General features: G+C 37.6%; 1 protein-coding gene across 1 annotated transcript in view; it reads left to right on the top strand.

Moving 5' to 3' along the window:
* The window catches only part of KCNH5 (potassium voltage-gated channel subfamily H member 5), a 255,663-nt gene that overhangs the window by 56,018 nt on the left and 176,357 nt on the right, over window positions 1-23,288 (top strand). The window contains exon 7 of the mRNA XM_036309340.1: window positions 10,206-10,632. Coding sequence (XP_036165233.1) covers window positions 10,206-10,632 — 427 coding nt within the window. The remainder of the gene's footprint in view (window positions 1-10,205; window positions 10,633-23,288) is intronic.

Below are 23,288 nucleotides of genomic sequence, written 5' to 3'. Positions count from 1 at the left end.
TAGTTCTTTGATTTCTCTCATCAGAGTTTTGTAGTTTTCCTCATATACATCTTATATATATTTTGTTAGATTTTTATCTAAGTGTCTCCTTCTTGTAGACAATAGGGCATTATCCTTTGGCCACCATGTTCACCTCTCTTTTCATGAGTTCCTTTCCATTAATATTCTTATTCTCTAATATATATATATAGTCTTTCTGTATGTTTAGGGATTGCCTCAGGGTTTATTTAGGTCCCCACGCTGGGATCTCCCATTGGAAGTGTAAAGCATTGTGAACAAATTAATACAAAGATGAAAAAAGGCACAATCACTAAACTCAAATGTACCTACCTTCTAGTTTGAGAGAAAAATTTATTTGCTCACACACTATTCAAGGTTGTGAATAAAAGAGGTTGTAAGTAAAAGAGGAGTCAGTATGAGGGAGGAAATGGGGAAAGGATTGGAGAATGGGTAAGAGTCAGCTACAGGTTTCAAATTGGAACACGGTGGCGATGGTCTGAGCTGTTAAGTTCTATTCCAGGTGCAGATGGATGGTTTTGAATGTTATCAAGGATAGGTAATAAATAGACATCTTTCTTATATTTGAAAAACCTGGTTATATTCCAGGAATTTATTCTTTTGCATGAGTTTTCCAAAGAGACAAAGCAGTCTGTCTAACTGAGGGAATTAGCTCTGGGAGGGTAGGAAGTAACAGGCAATGAATACAGCAATGAGATTTCTTTATTTGATGTTTTTCTATACATGAATAGAGATTTTTATCTGTACTGACCTTCATGTAGGATGAATGCTTCCTATTGTTAAGCATTAGGTAATGATTTTGATGTAGGGGCAAAGAAGGTGGAAATACATTGCAATTTGTATATTATGAGTATTATTTACTTATTTTTCCCTTAATTAACTATGGGTACTTGCATAGAAATTGCTCTTTACTGTTTTCTACATAGTCATTATTCCTATGCTTGAGAATATATCATTTCCTCACTCTTCTTTGAAGGAGTTTCTAAACTTTCATTCCTACTCCATTTGGTCTTTTTATGACTTTATTTTATTCCATGATTTCATTTATGCTTTCACATAACAAATACTAACTGACAAGAAACATGATTATCTTTATATTGGAATTCTTCACCTTGAAGAAATCTGTTTTTTAGGCATTGTGGATAAAGGATTAACAAAAGCATTTCTCTGTCTGCATGAGAATTTTACCTTTGGTCAACTGTCTTCCTTTTCCCCCAGGTAACTGATGAAGGAAATATGTTATCTATGCTCCTAGGACAGTGGTAGGCAAACTGCGGCTCGGCAAACTGTGGCTCGCAAGCCACATGTGGCTCTTTGGCCCCTTGAGTGTGGCTCTTCCACAAAATACTGAATTCTGCGCATGGGCCACGAAGTTTCAATCGCACTGTACATGCACCCCTGCACGTGGTATTTTGTGGAAGAGCCACGTGTGGCTCGTGAGCCGCAGTTTGCCGACCACGGTTCTAGGCAATGTTAGGCATACTTTAAAAATACCCGTGATCAGGAAATTGCATATGGGCTGGGAATAACTTTTAATGAACTATAAATAACCTGATGAAGACATCATAGTTAAGAATTCCTGAATAATACAAGTCTGAGCGTATCCCTGTGGACTCTGAAAGCTATGCCTGTGTTATTATTACAAGTTTGGATTAGGTGGAGCATAAGGCATCAAAACCTAGATCCCCAAACATTACCAAAACAACCTGTTGATAAGACAAAGTTGAGCAGAGTTTATTGTTGGCCATTACAAGGGAGAACACTATCTTACAAATATTTGGCAGTTTCTCAGAATAGAAAAGGAGAGACTTTATTGGGAACTGGAAGTTTGATTTATGATGGGTCTTTCAAAGGGAAGGGCTGGGGAATGGGTTTTATTAGGATTGGGTAAGGATTAAGACTCATGAAATAAGAGTCCAGGGTTGGTGGAAACAACAAGGCGAAGATTTTGAGGCATCGGATTCAAAGAGTCTTTAGGTGTAAACTGCCTGTTGATACTTTCTACTTAAGAGTTAATCAGTCTTTGGGAAGTTCCTATAATGAGAAATCCAGTCATTTTTCTGGGCATGGTCATGGAGTCCTGGAAAAGTAACGCCACGCTAAGGACAACAGAGGCCTAGCACAAAGCCATGTTAACATAGTAAGTTATGGTTTCAGTTCTGAGTGTACAAGCTGAGTGTGAAGTTAGACAATTTTAGTTTTAAGGCCTTTAAGTCTAGATGGTTTCAGTATCTGCCAATTGAGTCTCATTTTTACACTTCTGAGTTGTCCCCTGGAGGAAAGATCACAAGCAGCACAGTTCTGTGGACCTCTGCACAGACAGTTATGAGGTCAAAGCCTGTGGAAGAAGATGCCTGATGCGGCCCCACTGATAAACAGTGATTTCTGTCCTATATCCTCGGAGTCTACTGAGAACAAGTATGGTCTATAACAGTCTTGTGAGTCTGAGTGCTCACTTGGTCAGCACTGCAGACACAAATATAGAATCTATAATTAAATGCCTGGTGTGCATTTTTTTCAAGAAGATGTTAGTTTTCAAGGTGATTTGTTTGTGTTTAGGTCATTGTGTCAGTAAAAATCAGCATTTTCAGTTACCTTCCCATAGGATGAGATATAAGTGGCCATACTCAAAAGTTGTTGTTTGAGCCTTTGCAGATATTGCAGTTGCTTTGGCCACAGTGAAGAAGAGGCCTAGATGACAGGAGCTTGTGCGACAATAATTTTATAATAATTACATCTAGACTAGCAGACATTTTTACCCAAATAGAATACTGCTGGAATTTTAAAACCAGTTGTATTTCTTGTGCTAAATATTGACATCTAACAATTAAGTTTAATAATAGCATATCTATTTACAGACAGTGTTACCTGTATTGGTAAAGACATTAATCATAATTAGGAAATACCATCTCCATGTACTGGAGTCTGTCAGTGAATAAGATAAAGTTATGTCACTAGGACTGTTCATTTCTGCTCTTCGTGTATGTTAAGCATACATTAAAGCTTTAAGCATATATACATAATTTCAAATAGCAATATGCTCTACAAATAATAGTACAAGGCATTAGAGAATAGGTAATGACTGCAGTGATCAGCATTGAGTGATGTAGGAAATCTTGTAGTGAGGGCTAACTGCAGCTCTTAGGTTAGGAATTTATTTCAGTTGCAAAGAAAAGAGACTCAAGGGACCTCAAATGGTGGGAGGTTTAATTAAGGGTGGATTTTTTGGAACATTAAAAAAGGAACAATGGGACCTAAGGAACTAGTATATGGTCCTGGACCATGGCAGCTCTGGGAACCTCAGCACAGCCAAGTTGTAATATTAGGGACGTGAGCCCGAAAGTGGGCACTAGGTCGAAGGGCTGGGAAAAGAGGGAAAAAACCTACAGAAATAGAGCTACTCTTTGACCACTTTCTCCACATGCCTCACACACTTGCTTTGCCAGTTTTAAAAATTATATCCTTAACAATTTCATCGTCACCTATTACCATAAAAATGGTTGGAAAAGAGTCACTTTTAGAAAATAATTTTGGAAGACATGATCATTCACTCTGTTCTGTAAGATGTCCCAAAAATCTATACACACACTTTGAATAATTATAGAGGCAGTGTTCATTAAAGTACATTTCATTTTCAAAATTGAGTTATCAGCTGTGAAAGTGTGCATATATATTTTTTTGGACGTCCTGTATTTTTGCAGAGTTTGTAGGTCTTCACTTGAGTGCCCCCCTATTAATGTGGTTCACTTAGTCCTGTCAATATACTTATCTATTTTCTCTTTAATGACTGCATTCTTACCTTCTCTTCTTTTTTATCTCGTGGCTCCCATTCCTGAATCTTTCTAGCTTTCACTACATCATGGCCACATCAGCCTTTCTCTAACTTAACCCTCACTGCCTTCTGCACCATTTCCTCAGCATTTCTTGGACCAGTTATTCATACTATAAAACAAGGGTCTTAACCTATTTAAGGATGGAGATAGTTAGAGGAAGTGTCTGAGGAGGTGACAGTTAAGCCCAGACCTGCAAGATTAATAGGAATTAGATGCATACACAAAAAAGGAGTGGTTGGTGGATTAGGGAGAGTGTTTTAAACATTATGTTTGGAGACCCCCAGGTGAGAGAATATGACATTTTTGAAGAAAGGAAAGAAGTTTCTTTGACTGAAATACAGAGAACAAAGAGAAGTACAAGATGACACTGTAGAAGCAGGCAGGTTGTGGTAAGGAGTTTGGATTATTGTAAAAGCAGCAACAAGTTATTGAAGGATTTAAAGCATCCATCAACATAGTTTGCTTGTACATTTATAATAATGTTTAGGTGGTACACTTCTTTTTAGGGTGCATGTTTTGATCATGCTTTATATTTGCTGTAGACCCAATGGATATCAAAGAGAAAGTATTTTCCAAGAGAAGCATATAAAAATTTAATGCATTATGGATATGGCTGAACATCAATGTCTGTTCTTCATCTTTCTATCTATCTCCTGATGCCACCATGTTTTGAAAAGAATATAGATTGGCTAACATAAATTATTTAAATTGAAGTCTTCTACTGAAGCATGTTAACGAATGCATGGAATAATGAGGATTATTTATTTCCTCATGAATCTTTTGGTAGCATGAGTTGGAGAAGTGAATTCTGAATAGGAAGAAGATAATAGAATTTGTTATCTGGGTTAGAAGTTCAGGTAACAAATGTAGTTTTCAATTTTCTTTTAGTCTTTAAATTGTGCTGTACAAAAGGAAATAGAAATGGACTATGTAGTCATCCACATATAAAATCTATTTAGAATAAGAACCCAGTGGTTTTGAAATGGAGTTTATTATTGTTTGATAGTTTTCATCTAGTTGCCTGATACAGTACTATCTGTGAAGATGAAGTAACTATTAATTATTAATTGTAACATTAGTGCTAGAGGAGTAAGAAGTTACTATGAGAGATTAATGTATTCATTTTTTTCAATAAATATTTGGTGCTTACTACATGCCAGAGAGTGCTAGAGAGCATTCAAAACAATGTTCAAAAGAATGAGCATGATATGAGCACATAATCACAAATAGACAAATGTCAAGAAGGGAATGTATGTGGTCCTTTGAGATTATATGATGAAATGACCTGACCTAGACTGGAGAGGAACGTTTCTCTGAGGAAGCAGTGACCGGGCTGAGATCTGACGTATGAATAGAGCAAACTAGGCTAAGGACAGGGGCATGAGACAGTTGTAAAGCACTCCACTTAGAAATAATAGCAAGTGCATGGACTTCCTGTTTGAGGGGGCATAGCATATTTGAAGAACTGAAAGTTGAATGGAGCATGAGCTTAAGAGTGTTGAAAGATGAGGTTAGAATGGTGAGCAGGGGCCAGACCATACAAGTCCACATAAACCAAAACAGATTCTAAACAATGGAAAGATAGGGGATGATTTGTGTGTGTTTTTGTTCACAATGCTAGATCCCCAATATTTAGAATAAACTCAGTAGACATTTGGTGAGTGGATGAATGAAATCATGTATGGCAACTTTTTTTTGCATTTAAAGAATGAGTTAGAGAAAAATAAATAAGTCCTTCTTGGGCCATTCTTTTATATTTCTGAATGTACCACCACATTTCAAAAGTCGACCTAAGTATGCAGCTTATTGTCCATCCTTATATTAAACGTCCATCCTTATGTTAAATCTCTCATCACTTGAGGTCACTTGAATATTTTTTCTTTGCAATTAAAAAAATCCTAACCTAGCAGCTGCATTTAGCTCAGTACATGCTTTCCTACATCACTCAATCCTGATCATCCCAGTCATTATCTATTCCCTATTGCCTTGTATTATTTTTATTTGTAGAGCATATTACTATCTGAAATTATGTATATGTGTTTTAAAGTTTTAATGTATGTTTAGAATACATGAAGAGTAGAAATGATCAGTCCTAGTGCAGGTACTAATGTTCTTCGTTAAATTATACATTATGCTCTAGTTCCAGTGAGTTCCAGAGTGTGGTCAGACCATGACGTGGTGAGGATCAAGGGGCCTGAAGCAAGAATGCCTGTAGTTGAATCTTGGCTCCTCCTCTTACAAGCTGCATGAACTTAGTCAAATTACTTACCCTATCTGGGCTATGTTTAATGATACCTTTCACATAGGGTTGTTTTGAAGATTACATTTTTAAAATACATATAAAACTCTTAGAACAATACCTGGCATGTAGTAAGCATTCAGTATTATTATCACCATGTCTGTCTTCCAAGTAGCAGTGAATGATCTTGTTTTCTGGTTAGTTTACACTGTGAGAAGGAGTATATGGTACAGGATTGTTGCCATCTTTATTACATCCTTCTATCCCTGTAGGTCCAACTATAATTCTACCCCAGTCTCCTTCCTCCCCCACCCCCATTTTCTTCCACATTGCCTAATAGTATATATTTTTTAGTTTGCTTTTTCTGACAGTCCTTTTCTAACTATATCTTATGTATCTCCTATAGCTATGGTCTGGTCAGTAGAGAAATTAAAGAGAATTTCTCTTTCATACTTGATGCCATACCTTTATACAACTTAAAGCTACATTGCCTGCTTTGTTGTCCATATTTTATTGCTTGTGTTGCAATTTTTCCCCTTCATTTATTACATGTATTGATGGCTTAACATAATATCATATGCCATGATTTGTAATGGACACTAGATCCATTCTTCAAGGGGTTTAGAATTTCCTGGGATGCCAGGCATACAAACAGAGACTTGTAATAAAGTGTTATTGTGACAATTGTTATAATAAAGATGTGCAAAGGTGAATGCTAACACAGAGGAAGGACACCTAACTCTCATAGTTATAGAGAGGGGAGGGTATGGTAATGAATATGGTGGTGGTAGGGTGGTTGGGAAGAAGTCAGAGTAATGCACATGGAGGAGAGAGTTTGTCATAAGCTGTACATAAGACCCTAGCCACCAAGAGTGTGGGAGGGACAAACTTTTTCAGAAGAGGGTACGGCTTGTAATGTAAAATGAACCAGAATGAACACTTTAGGAGCTACATATTGCTGAGGGTGATAGAGCATAGACAGCACAAGGAGGAGTTGGTGGGGGAGATGCTGATTAGGCAAACAGGTACCAGGTCCTGATGGCTTTCCCTGTCACAGTAGAAAGTGGATCCTTAATCCTATAGCATTAAAGATTTTAGATTAGGGAAGGACATGATTAGATTGATGTGATTTTAAAGAACACCAGGCTGCTCACCTGTATAGTGTGACCTGTGAATTAAAGGAAGTGAGACTAGAGGTATAATTACCAATGGAGAGGCTATTCCTTGTCACACAAGTAAGAAAAAAATGAAGTCCTGATGAAGGCATGGCCTTAGAAATGGGAAAGAAAGGAAATTTGTGAGAGATTTAAAAGGTAGATATGGCCTGGCTGGTGTTGCTCAGTGGTTGAGCATCGACCCGTGAACCAAGAGGTCCCTGGTCAGGGCATATGCCAGGGTTGCAGGCTTGATCCCCAGTAGGAGGCATGCAGGAGCATCTGATTGATGTCTCTCTATCATAGATTCTTCTATCTATCCCTCTCCCTTCCTCTCTCTCTAAAATAAATAAAAACATTTTATAAAAGGTAGATATGTATTGAGCACGTGGGCACTTTGGTGGTAAGATCCTCTGGACCTGATAATCAGCTGTATGTGGCAGAGAACAGAGGAGCTGAGGCTCAGCTCCAGGCCTGAGGGACTGAGTAGATAATGATGTCATTAAGAAGAGTAGGAGATAGAGAATTGACTCAGGAGAGGAGAAGGCTTCCCTTTGGGACCTATCACCTTTGAGCACCTATGGGACATATAAATGGAATGGAATGCAGCTGAAGGAAATTGGCTTCTGTATCAGGAACACATTAGAAAATTTTGTGCTAAGAAGTGAACCTGTGATTCTTCCATCTATAGAAGTCAGTTGAAACGTTGATATGCATTAAATCAACCAAGAAAGGGCTGAGGGTAAATCATAAAGAAATCCTAACATAATAGAAGCATGGAGGAGGGTAGCCCTAGAACATGATTTTGAAAGAAATGTCAGTTGGGGAGTTGGCTAAGACCCAGGAGAAAGTGGAGGCATAAGAACTATGTCAGAGAGTTTACAAAATATTTTATAATATTAAGTGGTGTTGGGCATGGCTATAGAAAATGTGCTTTTCTATTAAGTGGAGTCCAGAGCAGGTGCCCCTCTAGGTGGACTGCCTCCTTTTGGGAAAAGCTGCCTACATCAGAGGCCAGGCGAGAGTGTCCTTCCATCTTTGAGGCCTAGGCCTAGGAGGCCCTCATATTTCACATTCCTGTTGAGAGTTGTGACTGTTTTTTAGTTTGAGTAGGGAAAAAATTCTTCTTTCTTTTTAGAGAAAATAATTTAGGTAGAATGACTTTTATCTGCAGCGTTTAAACAGAGGTACCGTGTTTTCTTTTAAGGATTTTAGTTAACTAGAGAACAACAGCAACACTGTTTTTTGTTTTTTGTTTTTTCCCCATTTAACCCTGAGTTTTCTATGCATTTTGGCTATGGGTTTCATTAGAGCTGAAGCAAAGCATGTTTATCTTAATGTCCCCAGGGCCCAACCTGGACTCTTGGCTTATAGAAAGTGTCAACAAATACTTATTTTTGCCTTTCTTGTTTATGGTTACATAATTTCAATTTTTAGGGCTTCCAGGTTCTTTTGAATCTTCTACCTATCAACATCTCATGTCATTGAATTATGCCAATTCACCTTCTGAGGCTTATTAATGCTACTCTTTTGATCTGCCTAAAGTTTAATATCTTTTCTCTCTCCCCAAGTGTGCAAGTGAAATGAGAACTTATCTTAAGGCTTTATTATGCCACAGCATCGGAGAGTGGAAGTTGAAATAGAGCCAGGCTTAAGGATATCAGGGTTGAAACAAAAACACTGCCAGGATACTTCTGCTGCCCTTTCACGTCCATAAGGGCTTCTATTTCTGCTTCTCTTCGTTTTCTTTCTCTTTCTTTCAAGTCTTTATTTAGAAAAATTTCAATTATATAGCGTATAGTATAACCAAATGCCTTTTTAACCTTTTTACCTTAACTGTGAAGAACTTTACGATGCCATAATTTAGAGTCTTATTAATGTAACATTGGTTCCACTACCCTAACCAATTCCTCCATGTTGGTCAGAAATAAGCTCAGAGTAAGTTTAGGAAGATTCCTTGCATTCCTTCTGGGAGACAGAGTTAGCACTAACGATGTCATGAGACTTGGAGGTGGTGGTCAGATGAGAGGCTTCCTGGATCACTGCTCTATCTTCCATCTTCGTATCAGGGATGCATTTATCCTATCTTCCCAGGTGGCTTATTATAGGCTTCTAAAAACACACACACAAAAACAACCAACAAAACAAAACACACACACACACACACACACACACACACACACACACAGACACAGACACACACACCAACTATGGGACCTATTGAATGAAGAAAGCCTATGCTATATTTCCATTTAGATAATGTTATATTTGGAATTTTAAGCTTCTCAAAAAAATATGATTTCGCTGCTGTTCCCTTTTGATATTCTTTTCTATGACTATTGTTGGAGGATGATAAGATTTGGTAGGTTATATACCTATTCAAGGTTAATTCTTCATTTTCTCAGAGCTCTACAAATTTAGTGCTTATTATGACTGTGGTGGGAAGTAGGGGAACCAACAATGACATTTGCCTGTTCTCCCCATATGCACAGAAATATTTCCGGTGTGCTTGCCTGTGAGATCAGGATTCTTTTTTCAGACATTTTTCAGACATTTATTATAAAGTGAGAAATAAAAATAAATCTTCTAGAGGAAAAGTTTTATAAAAGAAGAAATAAAATGTCTGAACTCATCACCCTATTTTTATACTCTGTGTATTGACTTTGAACATGATTCTCCTTTGTTTTTATTCTGTGCTATTTAAACTGCACTTATGAAAAGAAATTGGGTCTTTCTTAGCTAATGAAATGATTTGTGTAATAATTGACAAATACCTTATTTTTGAGTAGGAAGGAATCAGCATTTAAAAACCTTATAATTTCAGCTTTTTTTGTTGATGTAAATAAAGTCAGAGCTATATTATGCTTATGTTCTTAGTATATAAGTGGTTGATGATCAAGTTCATGAAGGTGAGCCATTGTACTGTTTTATTTTTTGAAAGCGTGTCCCATTTCTTTTCAGGGAATCAGCAGTCTCTTCAGTTCTTTAAAAGTGGTGCGTCTCCTGCGACTGGGCCGGGTTGCTAGAAAATTGGACCATTACCTGGAGTACGGAGCAGCAGTCCTCGTGCTCCTGGTGTGTGTGTTTGGACTGGTTGCCCACTGGCTGGCCTGCATATGGTACAGCATTGGGGACTACGAGGTCATCGACGAGGCCACGAACACCATCCAAATAGACAGTTGGCTCTACCAGCTGGCCTTGAGCATTGGGACTCCATATCGATACAATAGCAGTGCAGGGATATGGGAAGGAGGACCCAGCAAGGATTCACTGTACGTGTCCTCTCTCTACTTTACCATGACAAGCCTTACAACCATAGGATTTGGAAACATAGCTCCTACCACAGATGTGGAGAAGATGTTTTCGGTGGCCATGATGATGGTTGGCTGTAAGTATCTTGCTTTCTTTAAACCATTTTTCTTCTTTACAAACGATTGTTGTTGGCAGTTGTCCAGGCTCTAAGTTCCGTCAGGATTAAAATGAAACTGCTTTGTTTTCAGAAAGGTGTTTAATCCATATTATTTGCATCGGTTTACTTTTTATTCATCTTTAGAAAATAAAAAAAAATGCAAAATGATGTATCTTACCTTTTAGAATATATTAGCCCATTTAAAACAGTGTGGACAGAGCGATACAAACACTGACGTGGAAACTGCTGTTTTATTCTGTTCACAGTAGGAGAGCTCATTCCAAGGGAGACCAGCATCCAGACAGGCAGCATCTGGCGCATCCCACAGGTTTCGCTGGCAACGCATTCAATTCCAGAAAAGCAGACAGGAGCTGTTGTGGGATACATTGTTTAGAAAAAAGTTTATCTAATAATAGAATTGCTGAATTAAAGTTGATTTCTGGATACAGTTTTATGCAGGTTTTACAATTAAGACTAGTAAGAAAGGTTTATAAATCTAATTTCCATTACAAACACTCTAGGTTGGATATATGCCTATTTGAGAGAATGCAAGGATTAGTAAATATAAACCTATTCAGCAATGACAAGAGTAGCTAGGATTTAGCATGCGTACCTGAGTACTAAATGCATTGAGAGTGTTCTTAGGAGTAGAATGTTCTCCAAAGCAGCCAAAGACCATGTATTCTACACTCAGAGAGATTGGATGATGACAGGTCAGATCACTAAGGAAATACATACCCAAGAAGCTGTTATAAAAAAAGATCTTAGGGAGTAGTCACCACTATTCACACCTTCAAATTGACTTAGGTGATTTGTCCAAATCTATTTCTGATACCTAAAGTAACCTTAAGATCATTGTACTGGAATTTTGATTAGTGTTATTAGCAGCAGGTAAGCCTTTGGATCCTGGTCATTGGTTTTTTTTGTCTAAGGCATCCTTTTTATGGTTTTACATTGCAGGGTTTTACATTTTGACTCTGATGGGAAAGATGTTAGAATCCAGGAGTGTCAGCTGGCCTGTGAAGGCTCAATATCTTGGGTTTAAGCAAAGTAGTTTTCAGAGTTCCCAACTTCTGAGAGCTATTGGAGCACCTAGGCTAGTAGCTGTTTAGCTTCTGTCCCTCTACCTCCTTTGTACAGGTATGGAAACAAGAACTCATGGGTTCTATTTGCTGGTTAAAGGTAACAGAGGGAGAGTGAGACTTCCAAGTGTTGTTTGCTCCAGAGGCTTTTAGGAGAAAAAAAATGTTCTTACATTCAAGGAGATCCTGAGGATTAATTAAACTGTTGCCTACATACCAAAATGGTAAGATGTATTGGCAAAAAGGTGCTTTATAAATTCAGAAGACAACATTTTGTCAAATGTCGGATTATTGCTATACTAATTTTAATATTTAATTAATTTTGCATTACAAATGAGCATAATTTTATTTTTTAAAAATTTATTTCAAGTAATTATATATTCACTGGAAGTTGCAAAGACAGTACAGAGAGGGCTTTTGTGTTCTCCACCTGGTTTCCTCCAGTAGTTACACCTTATAAATCTCTAGTAGAAGACCCACACTGACATTGGTGCAAGGTGTGTGCATAGTTCTGTGGTGATCTATCACGCGGGTAAATTCCTGTCACCACCACAGAAATCAAGATACAGAATAGTTCCATCACCACAAATATGCCCCTCATGTAACTGATCTATAGTCACACCTACCCCTTCCCCAAGGCATGCCTAACCCTTGGTAACTATATGTTCTTCATCTCTATACTTTTTTTTTTTTAATTTTGGGAATGTTATATACATGGAATCGTACAAAATGTGACCTTTTGAACTTGGCTTTTTCCACTTAGCATAATCTCCTGGAGATCCATCTAAGTTGTTGAGTACATCAATAGCTCGTTCCTTGATATATCTGAGTAGTATTTCATGGTTTGGATATGCTGCTGTTCAACTGTTCATCTATTTAGGGGCATTTTGGTTGTTTCCAGTTTGGGGCTATTAAAAATAAAGCTGCTATGAACATTCATGTATAGCTTTCTGTTTAGACATAAGCTCTCAGTTCTCTGGGATAAATACCCAGGAATGTGATTGCTGGGACATATGGTAAGTGTATATTTAGTGTTTAAGAAATTGGCAAACTATTTTGCAGAGTGGATATACTAGCATAGTTACATTTTTCACAAAATAATAATAGGAGAATAAAATCTATGGAGAGTTGAAGGGCACCATTATCATTTTGTTTCTCAGGCCCCAAACCTGGAAATTATCCTAGATACCTGTTTTTATCATGTGTTTCACCTAATCATAACAAGCTCTGCTGGCTTTACCTTCAGAATACATTTGAATCTTTCCATTTCCAAACCTGCTGCCCAAGACCAAGTCACCACCATCACTGGCCTGCACATTTGCAGTAATCTCCTATGTGTTCCTTTCTACTGTTGTCTCACATCTCTACCCACAGTGGCCCCATTAAGTAAATGAGATCACACCATTTAAGTAAATGAGATCACATCCTCTGCTCAAATCCCTCCTGTGTTTTTCAGTGCACATAAAGTAAAATTCAGATTTTCTATGCCTGCTATCAAAGCCTTACTGATCTGACCCCTTGTCTGCCTCACCCACTTCACTTTCTCCCCTTGTTTATTCTACTCCCTCCGCGTGAGCCATCTTGATGTCTCTACACAGCAAGCTGAGTCCTGTCTCAGGGTCTTTGTGTTTGTTTTCCCCACTGCTTATAACACCCCTGCCCTGTGTTATGTCCTGCATTCACGCAGACCTATACTCAGATTTCCTCTTCAGAAATTCCTCCCAATGCTGCCCTACTAGAAAAACCACCCCGATGCCAACTGCCTTTGTTCTCTGCCTGTTTTCCCTTTTTCTTCTTCATTGTATGGACCAAGTCCTGAAACCACATTGACTCTGTTTTTCTTTTCCATCAGTATGTGAGCTCCATGAGAGCAGTTGTTTACACCCAACTTGTAAACAGTTTTTAATATCATGCTCAATCTATACTTGTATAAATGAATGAAGTTGGAGATGTCCCTGGTGGTCATAGTGAGTTCTCCTGTCCTTAAGTCCACTCCAGTTAGGTCTCTGACAAAGATACATGCCAGAAAAATGCAGTTTTTGAATTTTGGCCCCGATTCCTTTGTGGAAGCCTTGGTGAGCTCATCTGAAAGCCTGCCTTTGGGAGTGCAGTGGTCCCTTTAGCTGGATTTTGCCCCACCCTAAGTCTTTTGGTAGGCATAGTCAGTAGGAGCTAGTCAATAGAAGCACCAACAAGTCCTTCACCACTTTTTACTATTTACCTCCAGAATCTACCTATATTGGAAATTTCCACATAGATTCAGTTGAGTTTTCAAAATTTCATTTGATTCAGAATTGGTCCCATTCCTTCTTGACTTCATGTGTGACCAATTATATTGCTATATGTACATTTTCTTCTTCTCTTTTCCTTCATTTCCTATCTTGATTTTATGATGAAGACCTGGTCTTAAAGTTAGGCCTTTTACTGAGTTTTTGCTATATCCTTTCTACATCTGAGTGGTTGTTTTCTGTTTAGAAACCAATTTCTGACATCTTTTGCCTGTTGATTTAGGTTTTCTTTTTATGTCTCTGAATAAATTTCAATTGCTATAGCCAGAGTGTTCCTAGGAGATGCCTTTTAATTTCCTTTTTTGACCTGGGTCGTTAGTAATTTTATGGCATATTTCCTTTGCAACAACCTAAGAAGATAATAGAAAACTGTCAAGACCTGTGCAGTGTTATAGTAACTTCCCACAGTTCCAAAATTTATTAGATACACATGCACAAAACATCAACCAAATTGGCAGTTGTAGCTCTTTGCAATCTTAGTTTAATTTTTTTCCTACAATAACGCCAAGGAAAATAGACAAAACAAACCACCAGTGTTCCCAGAACCACCCAGAACCAGTATGTGTTATCAGCCATAGACGTAGCCAGGGATTTAGTGGTAGTAGTGTGTTGTGCGTGCGAGAGAGAGAGAGAGAGAGAGAGAGAGAGAGAGAGAGAGAGAGAGAGAGAGAGAGAGAGAGAGAGAAAGAGAGATTGGGAAGGGGGGAAAGTGAAGGAGAAAGAAAACAGAAAGGCTGGTGCTTTTGGTTGTGCTAGGATTCTAGTCAATCCATGCTGGGTGTTTGAGAAGCACCACTTGTTACCTTATAACTGAGAAAAATGTTTTATCAGAAGATTGTTGGAGCTAAGAATCACTTTTATTCTGTTGAGGAAAATAATCACTACTTGTAAATGATAGCCTCTTTTTCTAAAGAAAGTCACCTGAAAATTTCATGCCTTCCAGCAATATTTAGAAATTTCAACGGCAGCACTTTCAGTTCCTGGGTCCTTTCTGACAAATCTTCAAGTAATATTTATGACCGTGGCCTCCCTTCAATTCTGGTCCCCTGGTGTCTCCTTTTGATCCCTTCTGTGTCAGCAAGATCGCAACATATTTTCCTTCCTTGCTACCAAGGACTTTTTTTTTTAGACTAAATTCTTTGTTCCTACATTTGCCCAAGGTGGAGAATCCTCCTGCTCAGATTCCAGAACTGGAAGGTTGTTTGGATCTGCTCAGAATATGTCTACCACCATGGATTTCCTACCTCAAATTTATCTGTTTTCAGTTTTAGCATGCTCTGTGCCTTGGCTGTACTGCATGGCTCTGGTAGCAGCCATTGCCATTCCTGGATAGTCACCGCCCCCATTTCTCTCTATCTGCCCATTCATGAATGAACCTGACTACTCTGCTGATGGTCACGAAATTCACTACCAAAGGGCTTTTCTGAAAGAGGATATTTTTGCAGTTTATTCTGCAGCACTTGCGGGAAATAAGCATTTTTTTTTTTTTTAGATCAAGATGTGGGTAATCTCTTCGGTAATTTGCGCAGTAAATACTTAATGATGCCTTTCTGCAATGTTTTTAAATCCATTTCATTTATATAATCTCATTATTGAGCCCCTAATATTTTTTTTTCTAAAGATTAGCACACTGACTGATTTTACTTCTGTTTAGAAAGTGCCTTATTGATCTGATGATTTGTTTTGGTGTCTATAAAAGAAAGGAATGGGAGTGTGGAACTTTTTGATATGATTATCCTTTTGTCTTAATATATTTGATGAATCTTTTAAAGATTTATTAAGAAAATAATGCTAGGGTTGCGTTGGTGGTATAGTGGTGAGCATAGCTGCCTTCCAAGAAAATAATGCTTACTTAGTTCCTTCTTCATTACTAACTAATTACATAATTGTATTTTAGTTTAATCCAATCATTATAAAAACTATATTTTTGCATCTTTTATTACAGTTATTAAAAAAGAAACATAAATAAAAAATAGCAGTTATGAATAACTTTTGGCCATAATAATTTGTGTTCAACTGTAAATTTCTCTCTCTAAATATACATATATTTTCTTCTGCTATATATAATTTATTTGTTTTATTTTTACACACTATTAAATAAATTAACAAACATGTAAACAGCATATTTCAAAAGGTTAGTCTAACCTTTCTAGGTTAGACTTTGGGTATTTATAGGGTGGGGGAAAAGTAGGTTTACATGTTGTTTGTATGGAAAGTACTACAATAAGTAAGTAATAAGAAGAACAAACTCTGTCTCATGGATTCACAACTGTAAACCTACTTCTGCCCCACTCTGTGTTTTACTTAAAAGCATTTTTACTCTTTCATTTGTTGCCTGCTTAGTTGTTAACCTTAGGCAGCCTGACTAGCATGGTATTGGATAATGAGAACCTGTCCCGCTAGGATGCCATTCAAACTAAGTCTTTAAAAGTAAAACGAAGCAAAACCAGGAGCTATAAATACAAAATTGCCGAGGTTACATTGGTAGACGGGACACCCAGTCACAATAATGCGAATTGCAGTTTTAAAATTGGATGTAATTGATGATAGCTTGGGCAGTGTGAGGACTTTCTGTAAATGACTGGTACAGTGTACAATGCAGAAGCAAATGTTTAGTACATTTAGAAGTATAGCAGGGCCATCTGCCAGTGGGATGTGTATGAAGGGAATTTGAATCTCCACATAGGAGGTTAAGTGCTGCCGGGGAGCCCTTAGTTACACACTGGCCACTCAGCATCATGCGGAGGAGACTCATGCCATGCATCGCATCCTATTCTCCAGCTGATGAGCTCACTTAGCATCCTCTGTGGAGTTCAGATGAAAGCCAAGCTGAGATAATGGGCATTTCCCTTACCCTTTTCCATTGGAAGAGGAAATAAAGAGAAGCTAGCGAGACCCAGAGAGTGGGGGAATCTATATATATGAAAAGCTAAGTGACCAACCATATGTCCGTCTGACCGACTGACCAACCAGCCAGTGTATATGACACGCACTGGCAATTGAACAATAAACGTTCACTGGTGCGTTTGCGATACATATAAAGCTCTCACTGGCGCCAATTGCACGTGATCAACTGGCTGGTACATATGATGCGCACTGGCAATTGATCAAAACCTCTTGATAGCAGTTTTAATTTAGGAATGGATATTATTGAAATCCTCTGTGAAATGATTTGTAAGGGATCTATTATTGAAGCTACCTTTGGAAATAGTGTATCTATAATATTAAAAATATATCTGAACATGCGATTCTTTGTCCTAAAAATTAGCACATTCATAAATTGAAGAAATTTTGGATATACTCAATGGGGATTTTCACACCTGTTTGAGTGATGATTCCATCGATTCAACGGTTGATGCCAGAAAGGAAAAATTTCCCGTCGAATTTCTTAATAATATTACTCCTTCGGGAATGCCATGTCATAAATTAAAATTGAAAGTAGGTGTATTAGAAAACTGTGGTACATCTACACAATGGAATACTATGCTGCTGTAAAAAAGAAGGAACTCCTACCATTTGCAACAGCATGGATGGAACTGGAGGGCATTATGCTAAGTGAAATAAGCCAGTCAATGAAAGAAAAATACCACATGATCTCATTCATTTATGGATAATAAAGACCATTATAAACTGATGAACAAAAATAGAGCAGCATCGAACAGACTGTCAAACTACAGCAGGAAGGCTGGGGAGGGCTGGGGGGCAGGAGAGGAAGGTAAGAGATCAACCGAAGGACTTGTATGCATGCATATAAGCATAACCAATGGACACAAGACACTGGGGGATAGGGGAGGCCGGAGGAATGTCAAGGGGGGGGGGGGAAGGAGACATATGTAATACCTTTGTAATACTTTAAGCAATAAAACAAAATTTAAAAAAAAGAAAGTAGGTGTAATCATTATGCTACTGAAAAATCTTAATAGTAAATGGGGTCTTTGTAATGGTACTATATTTATTATCCAAATATTGTGACCTAACATAATCGAAGCTGAAGTATTAACAGGATCTGTGGAAGGAGCGGTTGTTTTGATTCCAAGAATTGATTAGTCCCCATTTGACACTGGCTTCCCATTTAAATTAATTTGAAGACAGTTTCTCGTGATGCCAGCATTTGCAATGACTATTAATACATCACAAAGAAAAACTCTAGAAAGAATAGGAATATTCCTGCCTGAACCCATTTTTAGACATGGTCAGTAATACGTTGCTTTCTCTGGCATTTGAAGAGCGTGTGATATTAAGTTAAAGTTGTAAATACTTCATCACAAGGAAAATTAGTCAAGCACTCTGAAAGTTTTTTTACTCTTAATGTGGTGTACAGGGAGATATTAGAATAAGTTTAATCAATTTATCAGTCATTGTTTTTATCAATGTTTTTATATCATGCCTTTGTTGTTGTTATGTCATGTTTATTTGTTAATCAATTTATCAATCATTGTTTTTATCAATGTTGTTTTTATATCATGTCTTTATTGTTTTTATATCATGTTATTGTTTATTAATCAACTTATATATTATTTTAATATACATTTTACTAATTTTCTTGCATCTCTTGCACTTATAGAAAAAGGGTAAATAGCTATATTAAAGTATTTTGTATTTTAATTTTATAATACTATATTATATATACTATTTTGACGTAATTTTTTTTACAGTAATGTAATCACCGCACAAATCTTTTTTCTAATTAATCTCCTTCCAATGTGCGTGAATTCATGCACTGGACCACTAGAATAAAATGAGTTGAGGACAAAGGCCTGTGTGGCCTTGGATAGTCTTTGAGTTTCTCTAAGTTTTATTTTTTTAAGTTGTGAAATATAGGAGTTAAAATAAATGTCTTTTAAGGCCCCTTCAGTGTTAACATTCTACAGATCTAAGACTCTGTTAGTGAACTTCTGCCACTGTCCATAGAGTTGGGCTGGTGGTGTTGGAGATGAGGTTAACATGGAAAAGAAGCGTGTGTCATTTAAAGGCTTTAGGGCTTTTCACGTGGATTGCATACCTTGATTTATGGAGAGTAAGGTGTCTTGTATGGAATATGTTCAGTCAAGAGTTAAGAAGGGAGACTGTCAGGGAATATTATAGAGAAAAGATAGGTTTTGAAAAGATAAGTGTTTTTTCATACAGAAATTAGGAAGCTAGGAAGACTGGAAGGCATTTGCCTCAAGGGCAGAGAAAGGGAGCTGGGGAGAGTGGGTACACCATGCCAGTGGGGACTGTGAACGCTTTCTGGCCCAGATGGATATCCAGGTGGGTTTAAAGTGAGTTGTTATCCTTTTCCAATTCTAAAGTAATTCCTCTGCAGATTTTAGTATGAGACTCAGATACAATATCCAGTTATATGTTAACTTTTCCTTTCCCTTGCCATTGTGGTGTAGGTAGGAAATGGAGTGTGAACATGCCAATTTTCATTTCTGGTTTTAGTTTTAGCCAGATGGAGAGTGCTTTAAGCTTAATGTTTATTTTGGAAACTGGGTCAATTCTTTGTGCCTACTTTACCCCTGCTTGTAAAAAAAGATTTTTCCTTTTTCCCCCTTTGTTTTTTAATGAGCTGAGTATCCTGTGAGGAAAACATTTTGTGGAGCCCAAAGTACAGGGCTATAGAAACCTTTTTCATGGTTTAGTAGTTTCAGGTATGTAGTCCAATAGTTAAAATTAGACCAAGAGATGTGCATTTTAGCTCCTGTTTCTTATTCAAAGCAGTACTTGCATCTTTTTCAGGAATGTTCGTTTGTACTCATGTTTCTTTTTATGCCTAGACAAATTTTCACAAAGGCCTCTCAGATTCTGTTAAGTTTGAGTTTTCCCAAACAACAAAAGGAAGTTTTCTCAGTGGCCTATTAAGTAACCTGGTCTCTTTGCTTGGTCTCTGGAACGACCTGTGTCTCTGTATCACTCAAAACTATTTAATTCATTAAGCATTGTCTCAAGTGTTCTAATAGGTATTGGTATTAGGGAAACAAACTAGGTAGTTCCTGGCCCTCAATAAGTTAGTGGTAAGTGAGTGTCTGACAAGGAAATCATGGAATCCTCTCTTTTTCTCCCATTTTCTCCATCCCCATCCCATCTCTCTTTATACTGTAAGCCAGCGGTCAGCAAACTCGTTAGTCAACAGAGCCAAATATCAATAGTACAACGATTGAAATTTCTTTTGAGAGCCAAATTTTTTTATAAACTTAAACTATATAGGTAGGTACATTGTTATTAACTTAATTAGGGTACTCCTAAGGCTTAGGACGAACCACACTCAAGGGGCCAAAGAGCCTCATGTGGCTCACAGGCCGCAGTTTGCTGACCACGGCTGTAAGCTAAGAGCTAAGACTATGAACAGGTGAATAGAGAAGCTGGGCTAAACTATAAGGCTGGTAAATGCAGGTTTTGTGTTTGTCCTTTTTTTAAAGATAGAATTTTTATCTTAATGTGTGGTTAAGTTTTACTTTATTAAATATATTCTTATTGATTTCAGAGAGGAAGGGAGAGGGAGAGAAAGATAGAAACATTAATGATGAGAAAGGATCATTGGTTGGCTGCTTCCTGCACACCCCACTCTAGGAATTGAGCCTGCAACCCAGGCATGTGCCCTGACCAGGAATCGAACTGGTGGTCTCTTGGTTCTTGGCTCAGTGCTCAATGCTGAGCTATACTGGCCGGGCTCCTCTTCTTCATTGTATATTTAGCATAAAGCATTGTGCCTAATTGATAAGTTATGTTCATTAAACATATATAGAATGAATGAATCAATGAATAAATGAATGAGTGGAAGTTCACCTAGCTCAACCTGAGGAATATAGGAAGATTGTAAGAGGAAGCGACTTAAGCTCTGACTACAAATGAAAGAGGTAAATGATGCAGAACTTAGGTACTTTCCAGGTAAAGAGATACATGTAAAGGAACAAAAATGAAATGATTTGGCCTTTTTGTGGGACTCTTTTGGCTTGAGGGGAATGTAGAAGTGGATGGGGAGGAAGGAAGAAAGCAAGATGTTAAAGGCCTGCATGGCATGATAAAGAGTTTGTCTTTTATCCTAAAGGTTATGGGATATATAAGAATTTTATTCTACAGTGTGAAAGATGGATCAGAGGAGATAAAGGCTATGGGCCAATAAATCAGTTAGAAGGCAGTTATCCAAGAAGATATAAACTAAAATGGTAGGAATATGGAAAAAGGTGCAGTTTTATATTTGGCAATATATTTTTTTCTCCTAAAGGCCAGATATGAACTCTCTAAGGTTTTGTGGAGCCTAAGGTCTCCATTACAACTACTCACCTCTGCTGTGGTGGTGCTAAAGCAGCCATGGACATAAATGAATGAGCATGGTGTGTTCCAATAAAACTTTAAACAGGGCTGGCTAGTTTTGTCAGATTAGCCATAGTTTCCCAATATTCAGCATAGACAACATGGTTTGTGAAAGGACAATGGATTTTAGAGTCAGACAAACCTAGGTTCATTTTTTTCAATACTTATTATGAATTTACATTTATTATTTAAACCATCATCTAGAAAATGAAGATAATAATCCCTACATTGCAGAATTATTTGGAGTACTCCAGAAGATATTGCATGGAAAGTTCCTGAAATATTTTTTACATTGTTATTGGTGAATGGATGAAGGTGTTGGATATGGTAGAAGGAAGAGTTCAAAGGACTTGTAGATTTCTGGCTAATTCAGCTCAGTGAATAACAAAATTATTTTTTTGAGATAGAAAAGAAGGAGCAGATATTACTGGGGGGAAAGGGTAGTTCTTTTTTGGACATGTTGAGTTTGAGGGCCTGTGGGTCATTTGGTTGGAGATCTCCATATGTTCGGCATTTACATGTGTGGTTGGGGTTCCAGAGATGTGAGCCATGGAGAGATCTCTTTAGGAGTCACAGTGTAGAGAAAGTAACTGATGTCAAAAGAGTACAGGATAGAGTCAGAATGAAGCTGGCCAAGTATGGACACTTGAGGAAGGAGAGACACAAAGAGGTTAAGAAAAGAACCCAGAGAGGAAAAAGAAAGCATGCTGACAACGGATGAGAGAACTTCAAGAAGGAAGTGGTAACAGCAAGACCAATTGGACAGTGAGTCAGGAGAGATCTGGCTGGCATTGGGTGGTCCTTCTTGACCTTCAATGAGTAGTTTCATTGAATAGTTGAAGGGGGTTTGTCTTTATGGAATCTAAAACTTTTTTTTCTATGTGAGGGAAAATAATTTTATTAGTAACCATTAATCTAGTGTAGGTAGATTTTGTTTATACAGTATTTTTTTTACTGCAAATTTGCTTTTATTCTGAATCAACTTTCAAGTTCAATAAAATATATTTACATTAGATTATATCTCACTTTCTTTTTTAAAAAAAATATATTTAATTCTTTATTGTTTAAAGTATTACATAAGTCTCCTTTTCCCCTCATTGACCTCTCCCTGGCTGCCCTCAACCCCCAGCACATGCCCATACCCCCCTACTGTCTTTGTTCATTGGTTATGCTCATATGCATGCATACAAGTCCTTTGGTTGATCTCTTATCCCCCTCACCCCCACCTTCCCTCATAGGTTGGACAGTCTGTTAGATGATTCTATGACTCTGTTTCTATATTTGTTCATTAGTTTATGTTGTTCATTATTTCACAAATGCATGAGATCATGTGATATTTATCTTTTCCCAACTGGCTTACTTCGCTTAGCATAATGCTGTCCAGATCCATCCATGCTGTTGCAAATGGTAAGAATTTATATAAAATATATTTTATTGATTTCAGAGAGGAATGGAGAGGGAGAGAGAGAGATAGAAACATCAATGAGAGAGATTCATTGATCGGCTGTCTCCTGCATGCCTGAGCCTGTAACCTGGGCATGTACCCTGACTGGGAATTGAACCATGACCTCCTAGTTCAGAGGTCCACACTCAACCACTAAGTCACGCCATCTGGGCTGATATATTACTTTCTAAAAGAAGGTGTTTTACTAAGGAGAATTTTCTTACTGATTGTTTCAAAATTATTTGGTGAGCTTCCAATAAATTTAGTATTGATTCTTATGAATGTGTATATTGCCTTAGACAGGTTATTGTTACTTGGCAGGTGAGGTGGTGTTCTGCTAGACAAAAACATTGGGGGAGGTCTTACATAATCCTTATATATGTGGTATTGAGGATCAGTTGACATATGATTTTAATTTTGGTTAAAATAAAATTCTTAGAAAATTTTTTCACAGGTTGAAAGTCTAACAAATCCATAGATGAATTATTTAGAACATGTTAAAATAAATGTTATACCCAAAGGCCT

This window comes from Myotis myotis, unplaced genomic scaffold, assembly GCF_014108235.1.
Source record: "Myotis myotis isolate mMyoMyo1 unplaced genomic scaffold, mMyoMyo1.p scaffold_m19_p_1, whole genome shotgun sequence".
Taxonomy (NCBI): Eukaryota; Metazoa; Chordata; class Mammalia; order Chiroptera; family Vespertilionidae; genus Myotis; species Myotis myotis.
This window is presented reverse-complemented; position numbering and strand designations above follow the sequence as displayed.